The following is a 21,814-nucleotide window of genomic DNA, read 5'->3' on the forward strand; positions in this document are numbered from 1 at the left end:
TCTGACTTAGATTAAGCCTTTGGGATTATATTTTCCCCATTTTTACATTTGGGATATTTGGGATCTCCTAATGTATATTAGGAAAATATAAAAGATCAGATGCTTTTTCTTGATGATATTTTCCTTAATGAAGATTGGGCATGTGTGAGAGCCACAAATCATGGGCCACTCATCCACACAAACTTATTGTTAGATGTGGCAAAAAAAAAAAAAAAAGAGAGAAATAAAATAACACAAGGCTTAGATCGTATGAAACAGGTTATTAGCTATCATTTTTTATTTTGGATTAATTGCTGTTTCAGAATATAGACTCAGATTGTTCTTATCAGTTTGAAACATGAAACACAAAATCTGTTTAGAGGAATTAAGTTTTACCACATAACTAGTTTTGATTCTGAAAAATCATTCATGGAGGAGGATAAAATTCACTTATAAATTCTCATCTGGACAAAACAATTTAGCAAAGAGTGCTGAATGGATACCTGATCTTATTAATGCCTAAAGTATGGCCACTGTCAACATAGAAGAGGATACTTTGATTGTAAGATGTGGGTTTTATGTATATGAATATAAATGATGTTAATAATAACTGAAATTGTTTATACAGTGAAATTTCTCAGTACATTACAAGACCAAATCAAACCTGATTTTCAGAAAAGCAAAACTTTGTTAGTGATTTAGGGATCTACAATACTTTATGGTTGTTTTCTTTTTTGGTTTCTTGAAGAGAAAATATTCTCTGCATTTCAAGAAATGAACAACTACTGTTTTATTCCTGAATCAACACCTTACTATAAAGTAGATAAATATATCTATTTAGTCTAGTTGTATACCGATATTGTCTTGCATTTATATTCACAAAAACTATCACGATTCTGCAAGTTAAGTGACTTAGGTATATTTCTGATGCCTCAGATGCCCCATATATATTTCCTTATAGCTTCATACAATCAGTTCACCTCAACATGTTCTCTGCCTGTCACCTGGACTGCAGCTTGGGATCTTGTGGCACCACTTCCTGAAGATGGAATGTTGTTAATCTTTGCTACAGGCTTCCAGAGTACAGACAGGCACTTGACTAGGCAGTTATTTCCCTATTTGAATTAAGTACCACCTAGAAGACATAAAATGTGCCTTTCTGAACATCTATCCTACAGTGTGCCCAGATTCCATATGATGCTAGCAAGTGAAGACTCTAAGGAGATCACTTTACCCAAAGGAAAACAGCAAATAGGAAGAAAGAAAGCAGGTAATTTCCTTTTCCTTCATCTTTCCCTACCACAGATTTCTTCAAGTTCTTTCTATAGCAAGTTTCTAGAAGAAAGTTCAAGTGTATTTTCAGCTTCTTTCCAAGCGAAATGATACACCTGCCCTGTGATGGTATCTCGCTGAGGCTCTCTGCATATGTAGGTGTCCAGTGGAAACCAGCCATATCCAGAGTGACACAGCCCTTGTATTACTCCCTTAATTTTTTTTAACCTTATTTCTGTTTCTTTCTCTTTTCTTTTTTTACCTTGGATTTCTGTATCCATATGAAGCAGGGACATTTAATTTGGGATCTTGTTAACTATGGTGAGATAATAGAAGTTATTATTCCTGTGGAAGAGATGGGCAACTCCCCATCAAAATGTTTACTATGCTCCCTGTTCAGGAAATCTAGAGTGGTCACTGGGAAATAATTTCACATTTGGACACTCCATTCCCCCACCGACCCCCTTTATATTAACATACTACCACATTATTTACTCTCCTCACAAGGACATGAGGCATTTCTAGCCTTGTGGCTTTTAAAGAACATGCAGCCCTCTCAATGTTCGTTTCTTTTCCTTCATTTACCACTAGATGTCAGGACCAAAATGGTAGAAGTACAATATAGCAGAAAACTGACCAGGAATCTCTTAGGATTGCAATGAGTAAGAAATGAGATTGTGTAGAAATTCTGAGTTGTAGTTGAATAGCAGTACTCCCTTTCTTATTTTTATAATATTACTAAGAAGAGGAAGACACATATTTAAGCATGCAGGGTTTTCCCTACCATCTAAAAGTAGAACATCCCTACTTGATATGATTTGTTGGTTACTTATTGGGTGTGAGAACACAATGATAAGTTTATACAGTTTTCTTTTTTTCAGACTTCTAGGTTTGAAAACTAACCTATGAGATGACAGCAAATAGGAGCATTCTTTCAGATAACAAGGGAAATACATACTATCATTAACTGGCATTTTGTGCATTTGAATTCAATTCTGTCTGGTTCCAAAGCCTGTGCCTCTTAATTACATATTCTGTTGCTTCATGTCATAATAATAACAACAATAGCAACAAATATAATTAAGATTTATTATCTTTGTTATGTGCCAGGCACGTTGCACCAATTTTCTCACACAATTTCACAATAACTCTATGAGGTAGGTACTCTTATTAGCTCCAGATTGCAGTTTCGATAGCCAAGGATTATAACAACAAATAAAATGTGAATTTGGGATTCCTAACCCAGTGGTCTGACTTAGAAGTCACTATTTCTATCTAATGGGATCTGCTGTTTCCAAGAACATTTCAATATAGTAATGAATTTTTAAGAAAGACTAAATACATATATTCTGCAAATTAAAAAAATGTCTGTGGAGTAAAAGTCCATTTTCTCTCACAGAAATGCAAGTTCTAAATCAAAAGCATTACATTGACCAAAATGATAAACCACAGAGAGTCAAGCTTCATAATTAAAATAGTTTTCTGAGACAGCCTAAGGTGAGGTTTATTGGATAGTAAGCTCTTACCCATTTATAAACCATCCTATCAATTTCATAGATTTTTGTGGTTATTAAAAATTATGTAAGACACAAAATTTATTGTGGTTAATGGCCAAATCTTGAGAAAATATAGCCAGAGAACATGGCTTCATTTATACTAATATTGACCAGTTGGTTTCATTTTTTCTTTAACAATTTTATGTTAATAAAACACAAGAATTTAATTCCTTCCCCCCTCTTCTTTCCATACCTACCTCTAGATGTTAGATACTGCCTATTTTTTTCTAATTTTATATATACAATGAGGTCATATGATGCTGCAATCTACACTTACACTAATAAGCCGATACAATGATAACCACACTGACTTTGCCAGAGCACTAGTGGTATAAGAATTAAAACATTGAACAGGGATTTAAAATGCCTTTCTTAGGCTAAGGCTAGTAGAGCTATTGTTTCCCCTCCATTTTTTATGATATTTTTGAGCAGGAAACTGAACAAGAACTTACCACTTTACAAAGACAAAGTCACCCCATATTCATTTTGCACAAATACTCAATAATTCATGGATAGCTTTGTGTTTGAAACTACTTCCATCTTTTTGCTAAATCACACCATTTTACTACCATAAATAAGTCAATTATGTTATTAAAGTCATACTACAGTGAATGAATGTTTGTGTTCATTATTTGCTGTGGGAGTAAACAATGTTAAAAAGGTAAACAAATTATTTTAACAAGACTTTCTATATTACTTTTTCATTTTTTGTTTCCATGGTTACAATTGAATGAGTAGTTTGAAAAGTGAATCGTTTATGAAATACCTTGGAAAAGTTTTCAAGCATTAGAAGTAAAACTTGCCTATTTTCCTCTAATTAAAAGTATTAGTAACATGCAAATATAAAATGTAAAAGTTCCAAAACAGAAGTACATACATAATCAGCATATAGGTTCCACTGTACTTATATGAACATACTGAACCTATAAAAGCATATTGAACATACTAGTTTAGGGAGCAACATTCCCTAAGATGCTCATGATGTTTTTGGAGCTATGTTATAAGTAACACTAAGCTTCTGAGTAATATGTGATAAACATAATGGGTCTGAGGGATGAGCATAATGTCCACTTGGTCTGAGTTGGAGTGACTATTAAGACGAAAAATTCCTTAAAGCAGATGCAGACTGCAAATGCAACATATATATTCTGGAATCACATGAGACCATTCCAGGTTTGCTGCAGGTGCTCTGTGATGTGCCACTGCTCCCATGGTCTTGGGATATCACATATTTAGTTATTTTTCAATGAATTATCCTGCTAGTTTACTTTGCATAAGGACCTCTTCAAGAATGGGTAGGCTGTTACAACATCAAAAACACCAGAAAATATTTTGTAAGTAAAAAGAAGCCTCATGATTTATTAAATGCATTGGTCCATCGTGATGACAAACTTAGCCAATCTGTTCTTTGTTAATAAGAGCACAGGCTTATTGAATTCATTTATTTCCAGGAAATTTAGACTATATCGCAGACAATTTACCACATCCTACTTCTTTTTATTAAAAATAGAAAACACAATCTTAATTCCCCAAGCCTGTCTCTGAGATCTCTGAATCTCTTTTAATTTGAGGATATTGATTACAAAGGTCTCCATATAAAATGAAATCTTCTCACAATTTTGTTCAAGGTCGTTCATAAACTGAGTCCACACTAACTTTCTAGAGTTACTCTGAAGAAATTTCTAATTTCCATATTAGACAGTTTGCTGAAATGCAATGTTATTCCTCAACTTATATTGAGGGAATCTTCACTATCAGTGCATCCAAACAACTTGTAGAAGAAATAGAAAATAACTGGCCTAGGGCATGCCCACACTGAGCCTCAGAGAAACCTCCATCAAAACTGTTCCAAGAGCAATGACTAGTGTGTAGTGCGTGGGACAAGGCAAAATATTTATACATAAAAGTAAAGTTTTAAATGTAAAAAATTAATTTCCTATATTCTATCATTATGTATCCCCGTAGTTCTATATAAACTGTCTTTTCCCTCTATTTCAGCATCAAAATTATATTCCTCTTTCAAAAAAATATGCCTACGTCACAATCTCCTCTATACTTAGAATCCTCTCCTATTGAAAACAACCTCTCTCTCCTCTGAGTTAATATAAAAGTACCCATAACTTTGCTTACATCACCTTAAATATCTATCAATGCCTATTTTTATTATAGTTGCTCAATTTATGGGCATGCTTGCTACTTATTTCTATACTCCCAATGGAAATATCTCAATCTGATTCATTTTGTGTTTTGTTTTTTAAAGATTTATTTATTTGTGCATACAAAACTGGGGTATAGGCCAGAGGCTCAGGAGCGGTGAGAGGCTTCACCAGAGACAGAGTGGGGAGCAGAACAGGCAGATTGAGGAAGTACACTGAGGCAGGGAGCAATGGGCGGGTCAGGAGAGGTCTGCCACGCTGTGTGGTCACCTCCGGGGGCAGGCGGGAATTGAACTCATGCGGAAGTGGCTTTTGATTCTTAGTGCTGCGCTTTAACCCACTGCGTCACGAGGGAGGGCCCACAGAACTTCTTTAACAATCTAGCAATGGGTCTTCTTTAACCAGAAATTCAAATTTGACACATTCCATGGCTAACGTCAAGTGCATATTTCATATCAGATAGAAGTACTAAACCTGTAAAGCACAGCAATTACCTAAGTGGAATGTGGCGATTGAAATATGAGAGTCTGTTGAAATACTTCATTTATACTTATACAGGTAAATATGAGGTATGAGCTAAGACCTCATAGAATAAATCAAATAACATAGAATCAATCAACATCTCAGGACTTCTCTAAGACCAGATGAAACAAACACTAGTATAAGTGCTTTTGACCTATAAGTATTTGCGCTTGGATTTAGATGTCACCACGATCCTAGAAGAACCTGCCTCCTCTTTTGTATTTATGTCAGTATATGCCTAGCCCTTGCAAGACATGTAACACCTGGTCATACTGCTGTTCAGTAATTATTTGTTAAAAAAGAGATGTGATACACTATTCTGGGGTGAAGATGCCTGAAGAACACAAACACACCTTCAGTAAAGTTTTGCCCAGTAGCAAATCTCAGTGTTCATCTCAATTTTTTTATTCAATCGTCCTACTCATCTAAAAGATTCATTTTTTTTTTAGCACACAGATCTTTCCCATTCTCAGTTTTATGCCATTGTTCATATTTTCACTTCACTGGAATTCCCTGCCTACAAATCCCCACATACTGAAATTATAACCATTCTTCAAGATCCAATTCAAATCTTTCACAGATGTGAAAGAGTTATCCTTCCTCTAAATCTTGAAAAAAAAAAAAAAACTCTTCTATGACTCTTATTTCATTCCACCCTATTTTTTGGCAAAGATGCTATAAAGACTATATCTTGATTATATCTCTATTCTTTATATGTAGCCCTAACGAGCAAGCTGTTCATTGTAGGATTTTAATACATATTCTTATGAAGTCTTTTCCCACCAAGGCTTACATAAATAGTACAAACTTGATTAACCAAATGTATGTTTAAATGAAAGTGAGGTAGATTGCAATGAGAAACTATGCTATTTGTATCAGCTCTCCTCCTGAAAACAATGAAAAAAGATGAATAAAATATTTCTTTTGAAAATTAGCTGAAAAAAAATTTAAAGCTGAAAAGATAGTAGAAATTGTCAGGGTACATATTTTTGAGGGTGAGAATATGAACTCAAATGGGACACTGCATTTCAAATCAATATATTTCTACCTTGCTAGAAGACATCTGTTTAGACTACACATATGAACTCTGATCAATTAACTTTACAAAGTGGAAAGGCCTAGTTTGAGAATATATTATAGGATAAAGGAGAAACAATATTAAGTTTGTTTCCTTTCTCCAATCCCAAGGACCTACGAAGAAGACTGCTTTTGTAAATGAATAATGTAATGACAGCAATAAACAATTTCAAGCCCCGACAACCCAGCAAGGAAGACTAAAAAGAAATTGACATTTGGATACAACTGGTAAAACATAAAATTTAGTGACAAAAATATTGAGCCACCGGAGAATAGCAGTTAGATTCACACAGGTAAGTTCATAATCACACAAATTGATGATAGAAAACAGTGGAATGATATATTTAATGTGCTGAAAGAAAGTAAGTGCCAGTTCAATTTCTATAGCCAGAGAGAACACACACACACACACACTTATGTGTGTATATGTACAAATATACATATACAATGAAAAAGTAGACATTTTTAAACAAGTAGACACTGAGACAGACTGTCACCACAAAACACACTATAGAAATTTTTCAGAATGTGCTTCAAACTGAAGGAAAATCTATTCTAGAAGAAAGGTCTAAGGTGCAGGGACTTGGCAAATATTGGACAAATGTAAATAAGCACCGACTCTACAAAATAGAATAAACAATATATAGTTACTTTTTTTTAAAGAAAGAAATGAAATACCGTGAGTAGCAATAGCATATACAATGGAAAGGGAATAAATAAATAATATCCTAAGATAATATTTTGGAAGAGGGTAAAGTGTTTGAGTAGCCTGGATCTTTGATAAGCATCAATGCTAATGTGGAACCTATTCTGAATCAGACTCTACCTCGTTGCTAACTGCCATGGGGAGATTTCCAGGTAACTAGTAATAGTCTGACTCAATTTCCTATCAGTGACTGATACTGCATTCTCTGACTTGTTATCCATGATGGCAAAGAACATAGACATCCTGCTCTCTCCCAATAATGATTGGGAAAGAAACAGTAATACCAACTGTTAATGTGGTAAGACTCCACATTACAACATTTTGTCAAGCAACCCAAAATTTAAACAAATGACCTAAGCTTAGCTAGAAAACTCCCCTACCCAATCCTTTAAAACTCCCTTGTGTTCTGTTCCTAAAGGAACATACCTTATACACCAAATCAATGTTCTTATTCTCAAATAAACACTTTCTCCTCCTCAAACAAATTTCTATGTTGATGTTACAATCCAGGCAAACCACTAACAGAACATAAACAAAGTACATAACTAGCTCTTAAATGAGTGAACAAGAGATGGGAGATGGAATAAAAAAATAAAGAAAACCAAAGGCAAGGCATAAAGAAAGGAGCAAGAAACAAAAACATGAACAAAGGGAAACAAATAAACAAAACCCAAAGTATGCTAATAAGGGAGAGGGGACAGTGGCCTGAGAGGAAGATCTCCACTTCAGTCCTGGAAAAATAATCAAAGGCAGCCCAGAGATCACTGGACTCAGAGGACCCAGGTGCAGTGGCGCACCTTGTGGGCCCTGAAGATTGACACTGTATGTGATAAAGGAGAGTGATGCAATTTATATACAAAAAATTTAGGCTAAGATAAACACTTTGTGTATACCATTGGGCCAGGAACTTTAAGCACAAGCTCACACTTGACTTTCATCCTAGAGAAGGGTAGAGGTATTTGGCTAGGGAGATACACCATTGACTGTGAGTAGAAACATGTGGAGGTGCTAGGATGAAAGGAAAGGAAGGGCCAGGGAAGAAGGAAAATCACAGAATGGGGCTGCCTTTTTCCCAACTCTCAGGGCTTCCCCTGATATTGCAAAGCAGCCAAATGTACAGATCTCAGACTGTAAAGACACAGGTCTGGAAACCCAGGGCAGAGGGCCAGCATCTGTATCACCTATGTCAACTGCACTCTCATCACTTTCACTAGTGACTGGCCCCTCCAGGCCCTTTACCTAACCCTGAATAAGCATTTGCAGATATAATCTCTCCAACATACAGTACCATCTTCTGGAAAAGTGAAAATTGTATATCCTTAAGACACTGGAATAAACTAGCAACTTTGAGAACTACAAAATGGAGAGATAGAAAAATATAACGCATGACACCTTAAGTCCTAAAGGGATTATTTCACTGCAAGTCTCCGGAACCCAACCACACAGACATGGAATATCTTTTCTGTCTACTAGATAAAGTGTTCAAAATTATACAGAAAACAATTTTAGTAAACTATAAAATATACATGTATTTTTAGCAGTTATTAATCAAATACCCACATAACCACCACCACCCTGCCAGCCTTCCAGAAGTCCCACCCTCTGTAGCATGAGAGTTTCTTCCCTCACCTCTGAGTTAAAAGGTGTTCAAGTCGTTATTTTATCACCTTTCTATATAGGTTACACAGTAATGAATCCCGTTAAAAATATAACTTACTGGGCCCTCCTGATGGTGCGGCAGGTTAAAGCACAGCAGTAAGAAGCTAAAGCCACTTCAGCATGAGTTTGATCCCCGCCCCGGAGGTGACCACATAGCACATCAGACCAATCCTGGCCTGCCCACTGCTCCCCTTTGTCAGTCCACCTGTTCTGCTCCCCAATCCGTCTCTGGCAAATCTTCTCACTACCCCTGCACTTCTGGCCTGTACCCCAGTTCTGTATACATAAATAAATAAATTCTTTAAAAAAAAAAAAAAACTTACTTTCTCTTGGTTTGAAGCCATATAAATGGAGTCATAGTACATGTTTTCTTTGTTTCTTCGATTGTAGTAACATGAGTTCCAACATGGAATATGACTTGAGAGGTGCACGATCACACCATTCAGGTGGGATATATTACACCACATCAACAGCCAAGGAACTGAAAGCCCTCACCACAGCCCACAGCAACCCCTCCCCAACTCACTCTCTCCTGTCTTCCTCTCTCTTTGGCTTGGTTTTGTCTGGCCCTTTGTTTCTCTATAAACCACGTATAAGTAATAACAGCTGTGGGCAGCCAAAGTGTGTGGTAGGTAATGGTCGTCAGAGTGCAAGGGTCATTTCTTCCCTGGGAAGATAGGACCATCACCTGAGGTGATGCTGGTTAGCAAGATGAACAAAGATGCACAGATGAGAGCAGCAATTAGCCAAAAGTTGACAGAAACTGAAGAGAACACCTTAAAGAGTTGCTAAGAGCTAAATTAATTGAATCCCATTGGAAGATCAATTGAAAGCACACTGTAAAGAGGTAATTAAAGAAAAAGGACTAGAACTCATTACTGTTGATGACTTGGTGGCTGAAATCACACCAAAAGGCACAGCCCAGTGACCTGACAGTGTCAGAAGGAGCTACTACAAAGAGTAAGAACATTTCTTGCGCAGCATGCCAGCCTTTAAGATTGAATTAGATTGTGTTGTTTTGTGGTTTTATTTCTGAAAGTAAAAATTGACATAAATTAGGAATCATTTTCCAAAATAAAATCCCTTTTTGTTTAATGGGACACATTTTTTTAGTAATGATGTATTATGTATTGATTTTTTTCCCTAAATGTAATATTTTAATAAATGTCTCATGAATGAAAAAAAGTGATAGCATCTGCTATTTGATCTTCTCTTTTGATTTACATTACTTAGCATAATTCCCTTCATCCAGTTCTACCTATGTTGTCTCAAATGTCAAGTTTTTTTTTATCTTTTTATAGTATTAAATGAATATATATAGTATTCATTTATAGTACAATGAACAGTATTCCATTGTGTATATGTACCACCTCTCCCTAATCCTCTCCTCTGTCTTTATGTACTTAGGTAACTTCTATAACTTGGTTATTGTAAATAATGTGGCAATGGACACAGGAGTGCAGATATCTTTTCCTATTAGAGTTTTTACAGCCTCTGGATAGATATCTAAGAGTAGAACTGCTGGATCAGATGACTTGCCCATTTTTAATATTTTGAAAAATCTCCTTAATTTTTTTGACTAAACTAATCGACATCCCCACCAATAGTGTACATGAGGTTTTCCATTTCTCCATATCCTTGCCAGCATTTATTATTCCTGGTGTTTTCAATAAAGACTATTCTCACAGGTATGAGGTAATATCTCACTGTGGTTTCTGACTTGCATTCCCATGTTGATAAGTGATGAGGAACATTTTTCATATATCTGCTGGCTATCTGTTTCTTCTTTGGAGGACTGGCAGGGTGGGTGGTAGCGATGTAGGTATTCAATTAATAATTACCCAAAACACATATATATTTTATACAGTTTACCAAAAAAAATATTTCTGTATAATTTTTCAATAACAATATATAAAAATATCAAAAATGACTTACAAATAAGATTGTATCCAAATGTGAAAATATGAACATTATTTACTTTCCTTATAACCTAGGAAATCCAGATCTGGGGAAAACAGTTGTTTTCAAATGTTCTTCCTCACAGAAGGGCCATCTAAGCTGTACCAAACTTTCTTCGGATGGAGGTGAAATGAACAAAAGGGAACAATATACACAGATATATAAAGGGGGGCAGATTCCTGTCTTGTAAAGAGTGTCTTTCATTCTCAGGTTTTACCCTACTTAGATTCCAAAGTCCTTTCTGTTATAAGGTGAGTAGGTAACTAGTAGGTTACTGTCTATTATCCTTATTAAAACAAAAAACAGGAGAGGTCAGTCTCCTTTCTCTTCAATAGCTTACCATGGACCCAGTGTCTATGAATTTACACACACACCGGTGAAGTAATTCTGTGTCTATTTTCAAGAGGAGGCTGCTCTTGATAAATATGTGACTTGGATATGAACTGAAAAAAGCCAAACATAGGATGTGGAATCAGGCACATTTTATGAAATGCCATTATTAAATGTGAAAGTTATAAGGATATAAGAGCCAATGGAGGAAGATGAGGGCCCCAAGACAATGTTTATCTGTTTTCTGGAGGTTATATTTAGAGCTTTAAAAGGATGGATGGATTCTTTCATAGCTTTATTCAGTTTCAGACATAACATTTTAAGCTGCGGTAGATACATATGTTTCTTTTTTTCAAGATTTATTTATTTATATATACAGAATCGAAGTACAGGCCAGAAGTGCAGAAGCAGTGAGAGAATTCATCAGAGGCAGAGCTGGGAGCAGAACAGGCAGATCAACAAAGTGCAATGGAACAGCTCGCAGTGAGGAGAGGTCTGCCATGTCATTTGGGTCAGTTCCCTGGCTGGGGATCAAACTCGCAGTGAAGCAGCTGCGGTGAGCTTCAAGGTACTGCAATTTTAACCTTTGTGCCACCAGGGTGGGTCCAGTACATATTTTTCTATTTCTCTTTTTGGTTGCCATACTATGCCATACACTCAATTAATGTATTTTCTCTTACTGCAATTTCTTGCATCACTTCAAGTGCATAATTAATAAAGTATAATAACATGAAATAATTAGTGCTATAGGCTCCAATAAGTATTATGGAATATATTTTACTATGACATGATAGAGTCTAAAAAGAATCTCACAACTATTGTGTATTTTTGTCTTTACTAACTTCATTCTTCATTAATTCTGCTGGCACATATCACTATCCCCATTTTACAGATGAAGATTCTAAAGCTGAAAGAAATTGAGTAACTTTGACAACTCCTAAGTGGCAAAACTAGAATGAAATCCCTTGTGATCCAACTTCAAAGCCCCGCTCCTAGCTACTTTGCTGCTTTGTTTCACCACCTCATTAACATTCAAAGACCATCCCTATAAAGATTAAAATGTCATTTACTCCTTTAAACCACCCTCTGCACTCACTCAGGCGGTTTCTTCTGACCCCATGGAAGAAAGGACAGACTTTTCCCCAGAAGTGCAGCAAACATTACCAGGGCATGTGAAAGGAGTATGGGGAAGTTCAGAAACTTGAGCATAAATCTCTTTCAAAACAAAACCACACCATCTTTAATCAAGGACTGGCAATCATCATATTGTTTCTCTGAGACAAGAATTGGTAAATGTGGGCTAACCCACTGGGCCTTTAATATTTGGTTAGAAATGAATCCAAGAAGTTGACTAGCAAGACAACCCATGCAGCACAAGCACCTCACCACAACAGTTCCTGCCCTGAATTTACTTTGAAGACAAGGAGTGCCTGGGAGAAACTATAAGAGCATTGAAAATGGGGCCAGAAGTAATAAATAGGAACTGCCAAAAACTGTTAATGAATTTCTCCAAAAAGTAAAATCTATTGTCAATTGAAAATTCCAAGTTTGGACTGGAGGCAAGCAATTAGTGAGCTGACTTGTAAGGTTTGCCTGCAGTCTAAAAGGAGTTTTTTGTCACCTGTATAAAATTAAACAGCTGATAATTATATCTCCTGGAGATTAAAATAATAAAATAAGAATAAACCAAATGCTTTAATTTGGAATCTAAGCTCTCCCATTATCCCAGCACATTCACATATAGTTTGCTCCAATGGAATTCTTCTCACCCAGCAGGATGAAGATCATCTTCTCAGCAGCCAAACTCAGCAAGGCAAGCGACTTTCCTTTCCTCCCTTTCTGACTTCCCCCTTAGAACTCATTCAAAGCCAGACAAAGGACCTGGGAGTGGGTGGGAGTTGTTTTGTGCCTGGCCCTTAGGGGTACTTTATTTTTCTTAAAAAGATTATCTCAACCTTACTGTAGCCAACAAATAAAAACAAAACAAAATCCTAAAACAAATTTCTCAGGCAGTTTAAATTAAAAATACGAAAGACTGAGAAATATTTTTAATTTATTCATAATTAGTTTACAGATTGGACCACACAGAGACACCAAAATCAGCAAGCCATTTGGGGATAAAGGCTATTGCAATTATCAGGAGCAAGCCAAATGCTACCTTTTGTTCTTATGAAAATCTTCTCCTTTAAAAAAACATCTCCTAGCAAATGATTTTCTATTTCCTATTTAAAGAGGATTACATAGCAAACACAACTAGTGGCTGGAAAGCAAAGAACTTTACATTGTTTTATTACCTGCCAAATACAAATTAGTTCATTGTGGTTAACTCCTGCCAGGAGACCCCTTTCCCTGCTGCCCATCAGGCCGATGGGGTATGGCAGGTTGGTTCCTGCCTGCAGGCCTTCCTAATCAGGAGGCTGTCAGATATGCTGTTTGCACATTCTCTCCTACCATGTGGCAGCTCCGATGTTTGGGAGCAAGGTTTTGAGCCTGGATTGCCCCAGTAACTAGCTTCAAATTGCTCCTACTTACGATCACTGTCAAGTCTCTGTGGACACGAGGTCTTCCTCCAGGTACAATAAAACAAAAAACCTACAAATTTCACTTTGTAATAACTATAGGATACAGAAATTGTATTAGTCCCATTAGATGGAGTCATAGAAATATTCAGAAAGGTTAGCTAGACATAGTGAAGGTCACATTTAGACTAAGATAAAAAATCACTTTGTTAACTTAGAGTGTTTCTTCATTGGTAACACCCTATATTAAGATGCCATTTATAAACAGTTTATTATTATTTATTAATGTGTGAAGCACTTTATTGCATGCTAGATAACAACTTAAATTCATGTATTAAAGATGCACATACATGGTTTAATACAATTTACGTCTTATAATATTCTTTAAAACAGCTTCCCACAGTATCATCAGTTAAGCATTTATTACTAATGCATTTTATAACATACTTTATAATACATTATTTCAGCAAGTAGCTGCATTTAGTGATCATTTCATAAATAAGAATAAAGCATTTATAAATGGCACCTTAATTTAAAGTGTTACCTTCACATTACTAGATAGCTACTCACCATCTATCTCATTTTGTGATCATTCTACAAATGCACCACTTAATAAAACAGACACTAAGTTCTATTTTCCCTTCATCTGATTAAAAGTTTATTGAGTCATTTCCTGCATTTGCTCTCAGATGTTGGTAGCTCAGAGACTTTAGTGTGATTTCTGATGAAAGCAAACTTTTAATTCAACAATATTTCTGTAAAGATTATAATAATAGAAACAGAGAACTACCTACCATATTAGACATAGCTTGTTGTTTGGATTCTTTATAAAATTCAATTTTTTGAGTAGAAAGCACAACCCAGGAAGTAGTCCAGTTTTTCCTTAAGGAAAAGAAAAAGAGGGGGAGGGAGAAAGCATTATTATTTTAGGAAATATAGTATGAGCAACTTTTAGAATGAGTAGTGATTATCTCTATCTTTAATTAATCATAAAAATATTTTCCATTTTAAAGTCTAAGGATAGAATTTCAGTAATAATAAAGTCATTTGGTAATTTTTAAAGATCATGACATTTATAGAAAATGTTTCTTAATTTTTAGAATCTTCTAAATCATTTTCAATTACCAAAAATCTAATTTTTGTGTACCATGTCCCCCACACCATGAGAAGTCTCTGCAACATAAAAATAGGAATTAGAACCCCTCCCTTCATTGTTACTTCTCTTCATTGGCATAGTATATTTCAGAGTCTGGAAAACCAACCAGCTAAAGTGTCACTGCCTAGTGCAAAATATTTTTTTTAATGTGGAATCTCACTAGAAGTAAAAGTAACACAAATAAGAAGAGTGAAATGTTTTCTTCCCTTTTGCCAATCAAATTGGCAAGAATTACAAGGAATAATACCAAGGGTTACTGAAAATGTGGAAAAATGCATTTTCTCATACAACTTCAACATGAGTGTGAGTGTAAACTAACACATCTTTGCTGGAGTGAATTATGTGTGTGTGTGTGTGTGTATACAAATTCTTGAAAGTGTGTATATCTTTTAACAACACAAGTCCATTCTTATGAATTTAAATTTATCCTAAAGAAATTATTTTGTGGGATGTTATGTATATATGCACAAAAATAAAATGCACTATTATTTGATGCATCAGTACCTATAGCATCAGAAAATACATATATCACATATATAGTTTTACATAATGGAACAATGAACTCTATGCTATAGACATGGGGAGATATTAAAGCACAACAAACACAATGAGTTTATCATTTGTAACACCACGCTATGCTATTTGCTGATTGCCTTCGCTCATCATAGTTTCCTCCTGATTATTCCCTTTCAGAGAAAGTTTAAATATGTCCTCAAATATGCCTTTCCTGACTTCTTACACACTTCATAAGAAATTTAAAATTATTTTGCAAATAAAAATGTTAACAGAAAGGAATAATCATTACAAAGTATCTTTAGTTCCTAGCATAGTATCTAATATATACATTTACATGTATATTTATATAGTGTGTTATACATATTTACATATGTATATGCATGCAGCCACTATATATTATAATCATATGCTATATATTATATAGATATACATCATGTATTTATATGTTTATTTAACCAGTAATCGGACAAAAGCATGGATAAAAGGTTGGTAAAATCATGGCTTTTGATTCTCTTTTGTCATTCTTATTATTTAACAAATTTCTTACATTGAATATATATTAATCAGCATTTAGAATATGTGCATATTTGTAGTATATCATGAAGAATTTCCTTTTTTTAAATGGGAAAGAATCAAAGAAATAAATGCATGTTCATTTTTATCCATTATATCTATATTGCTGTGGTTTGTTTTGGTTAGAATCATTTCAAAATAGTGAACTCAATTTACAAAACAAAGTTGACAGAAAGACATATTCATGTTAATAGAAAACTACATGTTTTAAAGGACCACTGAAATCTTATTGAAAGGACAGTGTTGATTCAATAAAGTTAATATTTACAACAAGAATTAGGTTGTTGTATATGCCTGATGTTTTCTTAATGGTACACTACTGTGTTTAGAAACAAAAGCATGATGAACACAATATGCATTTTCCAATCTGCACAAAGGAATACTGTTATTGAGCCCACTTTTCTTCAAATGAAGTATAACTTTTTTCAATCAAAGATGAAGATGTAAAAAGCAAAAAATAAAAGATACCACCTGGGTGTTTTTCTTCCTTCATACTAGTGACTATTTCTCCCATGAGGTATGAGCAGCAGCAAGGTGAAATAGAGAAACCACTCCCTTCTCTTTATGCAAATCTAATATTAAAGAGACCAAACAAAGGCAAGAGAACATGGTAGGGACTGCTAGTTGGCACAGGGTATATTCTACTTCATAGTTTGACAGTATGTGACCAGAGAGTTTAGAACACCAAACATGGTGGGAGCCATATTTTACCTGCCCGCTTTATTTCCCACTCTATTTTTCATCTTTTGGCAGGAAGATACTATACTTATTTGCTCCCTGTCTATAGCAAACCCTAGATAAATGGCTCTGATTTGAATCTGTTTCAGATGTTGATCGTTTATAGAAAGGGTTGGCATTATTCTTCCCTTCCTTAAACTTGGCAGTGGAACTGGTTCAAACCGAAGTTGCATGAAATTCAATTATCTCATGGTTCTCTAATAGTTCTTTGAACTGCTGTGCATTGCTTCCTGCTAGGTGAATCTGACAAACAAACCTAAGAGAAAAGAACTGCAAATCTTGGAACCTTGAGATAGGGATTTCTCTGCAGTGTACATACAATGGTATTTCGTTTGAATTTATGAATTGCAAATATCGTTTCTGTGGAATTAGAATAAGAGTGAAGGTTTTTCTAATTTGAAAATAATTTCATTTCAAAATGAAAACAATAAATTGCTATTGACAAATTTTTAGATATCTCAATTTTATTCCAGTTTTTATATTGTCAGTGCAATGGAGTAGTATATTTTAAGTGCCTCATATAAGTCTTGTTGTCTAGTGGAAGCATCACTGAAAGATAATGAAGGTAATAATATGCTTACTTACTAATGACAAATGAGGTTGAGAGAGTTTAAGTAACCTGCATAGTCTACAATTTAGATCCAGTTTCTCTGAATGAAATCTATAATGTCTTCACTATTTTGCACTTTTTTTTAAGGATTAATCACTATCATATCTAAGAAAAACTTCAGTATCATAGTTTCACATAGTTTTGATTGAAACCCTCATGTCATAAAAGCATACTCACATAGCTTGTCAAAACATATATTCCAGCAGGGCTCTATTTTTAACTATTTTACATAATGTTAATTAGAAGGACTGGGAAAGACCAGCCAATCCCAACCCCTCTTCTTCCCTTAGAAGATGCACTGATTGTTGTTTCATAACATAAAGAGTTCCAGGGTGAAATGCAAAACCACCTCCAGTATAAAAAGGACAAGAATAGACAGAAGAAAGAGGTGGGACATTCCAGATTGGCATTTCTAATAAGCAAAGGGACTTAATGCAAAGTTTATCTTGGATGTTGAAAAAGGCTCTCTGCACCTGTCAGAATTTTAAGAGTTTACCTAGAGGTCTTCAGTTAGTCGAGATGGTTATAGCAGCACATGGGCTCTCAAGACTCCTTTCAAGTGTTTCCTCAATGTGGAAGTGGGCACACTGTTCACAGTAGGACAGGGAGGGAGATGAGGAGCCCAGGGCCAGTTTGAGGGTCAACCAGTGGTCCTGTCCTGTCAATGGCCTTCCCTGACATAGACTCAAAGGATTCAGATGGTGGAGCATTTAACATCTTTCAGACACCAGAAGCAAATCTTAGCTATGGACGGACTTCTGTGTCTTTCCTGTTGGCAATTATTTTGGTTGGTGATGACACTCATCTGTCCTCATTCGGGAGCATAAAAGCAGAGAGGAGGCCAAAAGCTCTAGTTTATTCCTTCTGATTTTTTTCATTGAGCATAATCCCTTTCAGCTCTATCCATGTCGCAAAAGGCATGAGTTTATCTTTTCTGATTGCTGAATAGTATTCCATTCTTGTGGGAGTTTTGTTGTTGTCATTATAAAAACATCATTTCATTAATTATATGTTTGATACAAACCTTGTCACACAGATCCTTAAAAAATAGTTTCACTTTTAGGAGGAATATAGGGAAACCATGCAAGGAATCAGGAAAAAAGACAGACAAAACTATAAACTAGAGACATTCATCAGTGGAGGCAGAAGGAGCAAAATGAGAGTGAGCAACATAAGAGACTATGATGATGGTTCACATGTGTCTTGGTGGTAGTAATTTTATGGAGATTACGCCTGACAGGAGAAATCAAACACTGTACAAGAAATGAACAACAATGTAAAAAATTAATACAATTTTAAAAAAAAAAGAAGCTAAAAACCAACAGCCACTAGTCTAGGATGACTGCCTGAGAATTCACTCACTGGGAATTTTAAATCTATGCCTTAGTTTGGAATCTTCCTCTCTGAACAAAGTGCTCTGGAAGTTTGGTCATTTCCTTTATATTATCTACTCTGTTCATTCCTTGGTCTATTGTGTCATCTCTATTTCTCAGGATATCAGTGGAATAGTTTTCTCACTCGGTTATTTGAAGACACGGAGCCATTTAGAAGGCACTATCAGCTCTGGAGAGAGAGCATGGAAAGAATCAATTAGCAAGGTTTTGCCTTGACTTGAACCTTTAATGTTTTGCATATGCAACCAAATACTTATAGGTTGTTATTATTTAGTGTATTAAGGAACAACTCAAAAAAAAAAATGAGTAACTCTGGTCAGCTTAGAGGGCATAGTCAAAAGATGAGTCTAGCAGTTTCTGATGAAATTTTTAAATATATCTTTCTACGATAAAGCCATTTTCTTTAGAACAGAAAGAACATTCTTTTACTGCTGCAAAGACATGGACACTCTCCTTTAGAGTTTTTCATACTGGATATAGTATGAGACATTTAGTAGGCGTATATTAAATTTTCTTGAGTAAAAAGATATATGGGCTCTCAACTTTCAGGCAGGCCACTCATCTTGATTTTTCCTGCTCTCTATTTGATACTACTCATTAACAAGGACTGCAGCCTTCCTTCCACCTCTGCATTTCCCTTCTGTCTTCTTTTGTTCCCAAGAGTTTTGATAAGTCATTCCTCTCATTCTCATTTCCAAAATTTAATGTTATGATTTAGTATACTTTTTCCTAATTTATAATTCTAGCAGCCAATACTTGAGATTTCTCTAGAGATTTTGCATTAATCAGACTGTTAATGAGATAAGCATTGGTCCTCACTGTGTGCTGGCATGGCATCTGGAGTTTATATGTATCAAATAGATGAATCTCAAAGTCAACCACATGTACCTATTGAACTTGTACCACAGGCCAGGCACAATCCCCAAGACTTAACATATAAAGGGAAATAAGTGTCATTTCAGGGAGTTAACTTTTAACTCAGGAGAGATAGGATATAGCCATAGAAACAAATGAATCTTCCAAACGACCCTGGGAGCTAAGTGTTAACACACTTACAAATGAGAAAAGTGTAGCTTCATGGGGCTGTATCCTAACACAGGGCATAACAAGTCCTGCTCATTCCTCTGTAGCAAAGGGCTCTGGAGCATGAGGCACATGGCTTCTCTTAGTCATACTGAGTATGACTTCAGAATCTCTGCACTGGAGCTTAGAGAAGGAAATGCATCACTGCTACCAAAGAAGCACTTGGACTCTTTTCTCCTTGAATCAAGGTCACTTCTTACTCACCTGGGCTGAGCTGTCTGTGGCAATTATGTCATGCTGGACTGTAAAACCTTTGTCCTCTGCCTTCCCACAATGGCCAGCAGGGAAAATCATCCATTTGGGATACCAATGGATACCACACCATTTCATCATCTAACTTTGAAGTGTTTAAATTCACTCCATATGGAGAGGTAAAAACCAAGTTGTCTGCATAGGCTTAAGGATTAATTAAGACACAGTTCAACAAGTACCTAACTTGAGTAAGTAAAATATCCCAGGGATAGGTAAGACGGTCTTTGCACAAACTTAAATTTACAGGTAACATTCAGGTGATGGATTGATATTTAGGCTAGTGATTCAGTGCAGGAAAAAAAAAAATCAGACCAGGAAATTCAGGTATTTATTTCAATTTTTTTTGTTGACAAAATATAAATCCTATGGGGGGGCATTTGGAATTTAATACAATTAGGAAGGAGAACAAGCTAAATTCAAATAAGGGTAATTGTTTACTGTTTACAATTTATGAAGTTAGTGGATTTATTCTACAAGTGAAACATTTTACAGACGTTTCTTAAAGTAAATCCTGAGTGGTGATGGAGGAAATGCAAAAATCCCCCCAAACCAATAAAATTCAACAGTGCAGTCAACTTGGTCTAAAACTCTCTGCATTCTACAAAATTGACACCGGATGGCAGCACATAATAACAGCAACTTTGCAACTGCTTATCTGAAGAAGCTTGATGGAAAATGGCCCTTAATATATCCATTACCAGTATATGAGTCTGTCTGAGTTCTAGATTTTACTCATTTATTTGCTCAAACATCATATTTTATATCCTACACACACATCACCTGTGTGTTTTTTAGATAATGATATGGTAGCCAAACAAATGTCAGAAAAATACATGCATAATTACTTTGTGAATTTCACAGTTTTGGGCGACCTAATTTTGTTATCTGACTTGGTCACACTGGATTTGACTTGATTCTGCAGCAGAATCAAGTGTGGGGAATGTAAGTGATTTATTCAAGTGTCTCTAACTGCTTTATCAAAAAAAAAATTAATTAAGACACTGACTCATTTTTAAATAGGTAATGAGTTTATTCTCTCTCATATTCTAAGCTTCTTGTAATTTGCCACTGTTAAAAGTAGGTTCAAGGGTCACTGAGGTATATAATATATATATAAATATTCACATATATTCTGTGCCAACTTGTAACAAAAATGTAAAAGCTGTAGATAGTCAAGGAATTTTCAGAAGTCATAACACAGTGCATGAAGGAAATCATAACACTGCACCATTTACAAAGTAAATTTTGTATTTTCTACTCTCCAAACCTTCCTTCCCATTCTCATTTTTGAATAAAAAGGAGATTAAGGCAGATTCAGCCTGGAAGAACTGACTGGGATCCTAAGAAGTAAGTGCTTATGGAAAAATAAGTTTGGACCCTTCCTGGTGGTGCAATGGATTAAGTACAGCTCTAGGAGGCTAGTCACAGCCTCTTCAGCAGGAGATCAATCCCCAGATCAGGACCATGGAGCTGACCCACTTGGCACAGCAGACCTCTTCTATCTCGCGCCCACTGTTCCCCTCAGCAGTGTACTTTGTCCGTCTGCCTGCTCTGCTCCCCACTATATCTCTGGTGAATCCTCTCACTGCCCCTGCTCCTCTGGTCTGTACCCCAGTTCTGTATGTATACATAAATAAATATTTAAAAATAAAAATGTGGGCCCTTTTCCTGGTGGCTCAGCGGGTTAAAGCACAGCACTAAGAAGCTAAAGCCACTTCTGCATGAGTTCTATCCCGGCCTGCCCTGGAGGTGATCCA

At 35.7% G+C, this 21,814-nt stretch overlaps 1 protein-coding gene and 1 pseudogene across 1 annotated transcript in view; one reads left to right on the top strand and one right to left on the bottom strand.

The window, feature by feature from the left end:
• ARHGAP15 (Rho GTPase activating protein 15) overlaps window positions 1-21,814 on the bottom strand; it is a 591,597-nt gene that overhangs the window by 494,515 nt on the left and 75,268 nt on the right. Inside the window, exon 4 of the mRNA XM_004674681.2 lies at window positions 14,530-14,617. Coding sequence (XP_004674738.2) covers window positions 14,530-14,617 — 88 coding nt within the window. The remainder of the gene's footprint in view (window positions 1-14,529; window positions 14,618-21,814) is intronic.
• On the top strand, window positions 9,624-9,923 carry LOC101628052 (annotated as a pseudogene).

Source organism: Condylura cristata, unplaced genomic scaffold (assembly GCF_000260355.1).
Source record: "Condylura cristata isolate star-nosed mole 26May11 unplaced genomic scaffold, ConCri1.0 scaffold00002, whole genome shotgun sequence".
Classification (NCBI taxonomy): domain Eukaryota; kingdom Metazoa; phylum Chordata; class Mammalia; order Eulipotyphla; family Talpidae; genus Condylura; species Condylura cristata.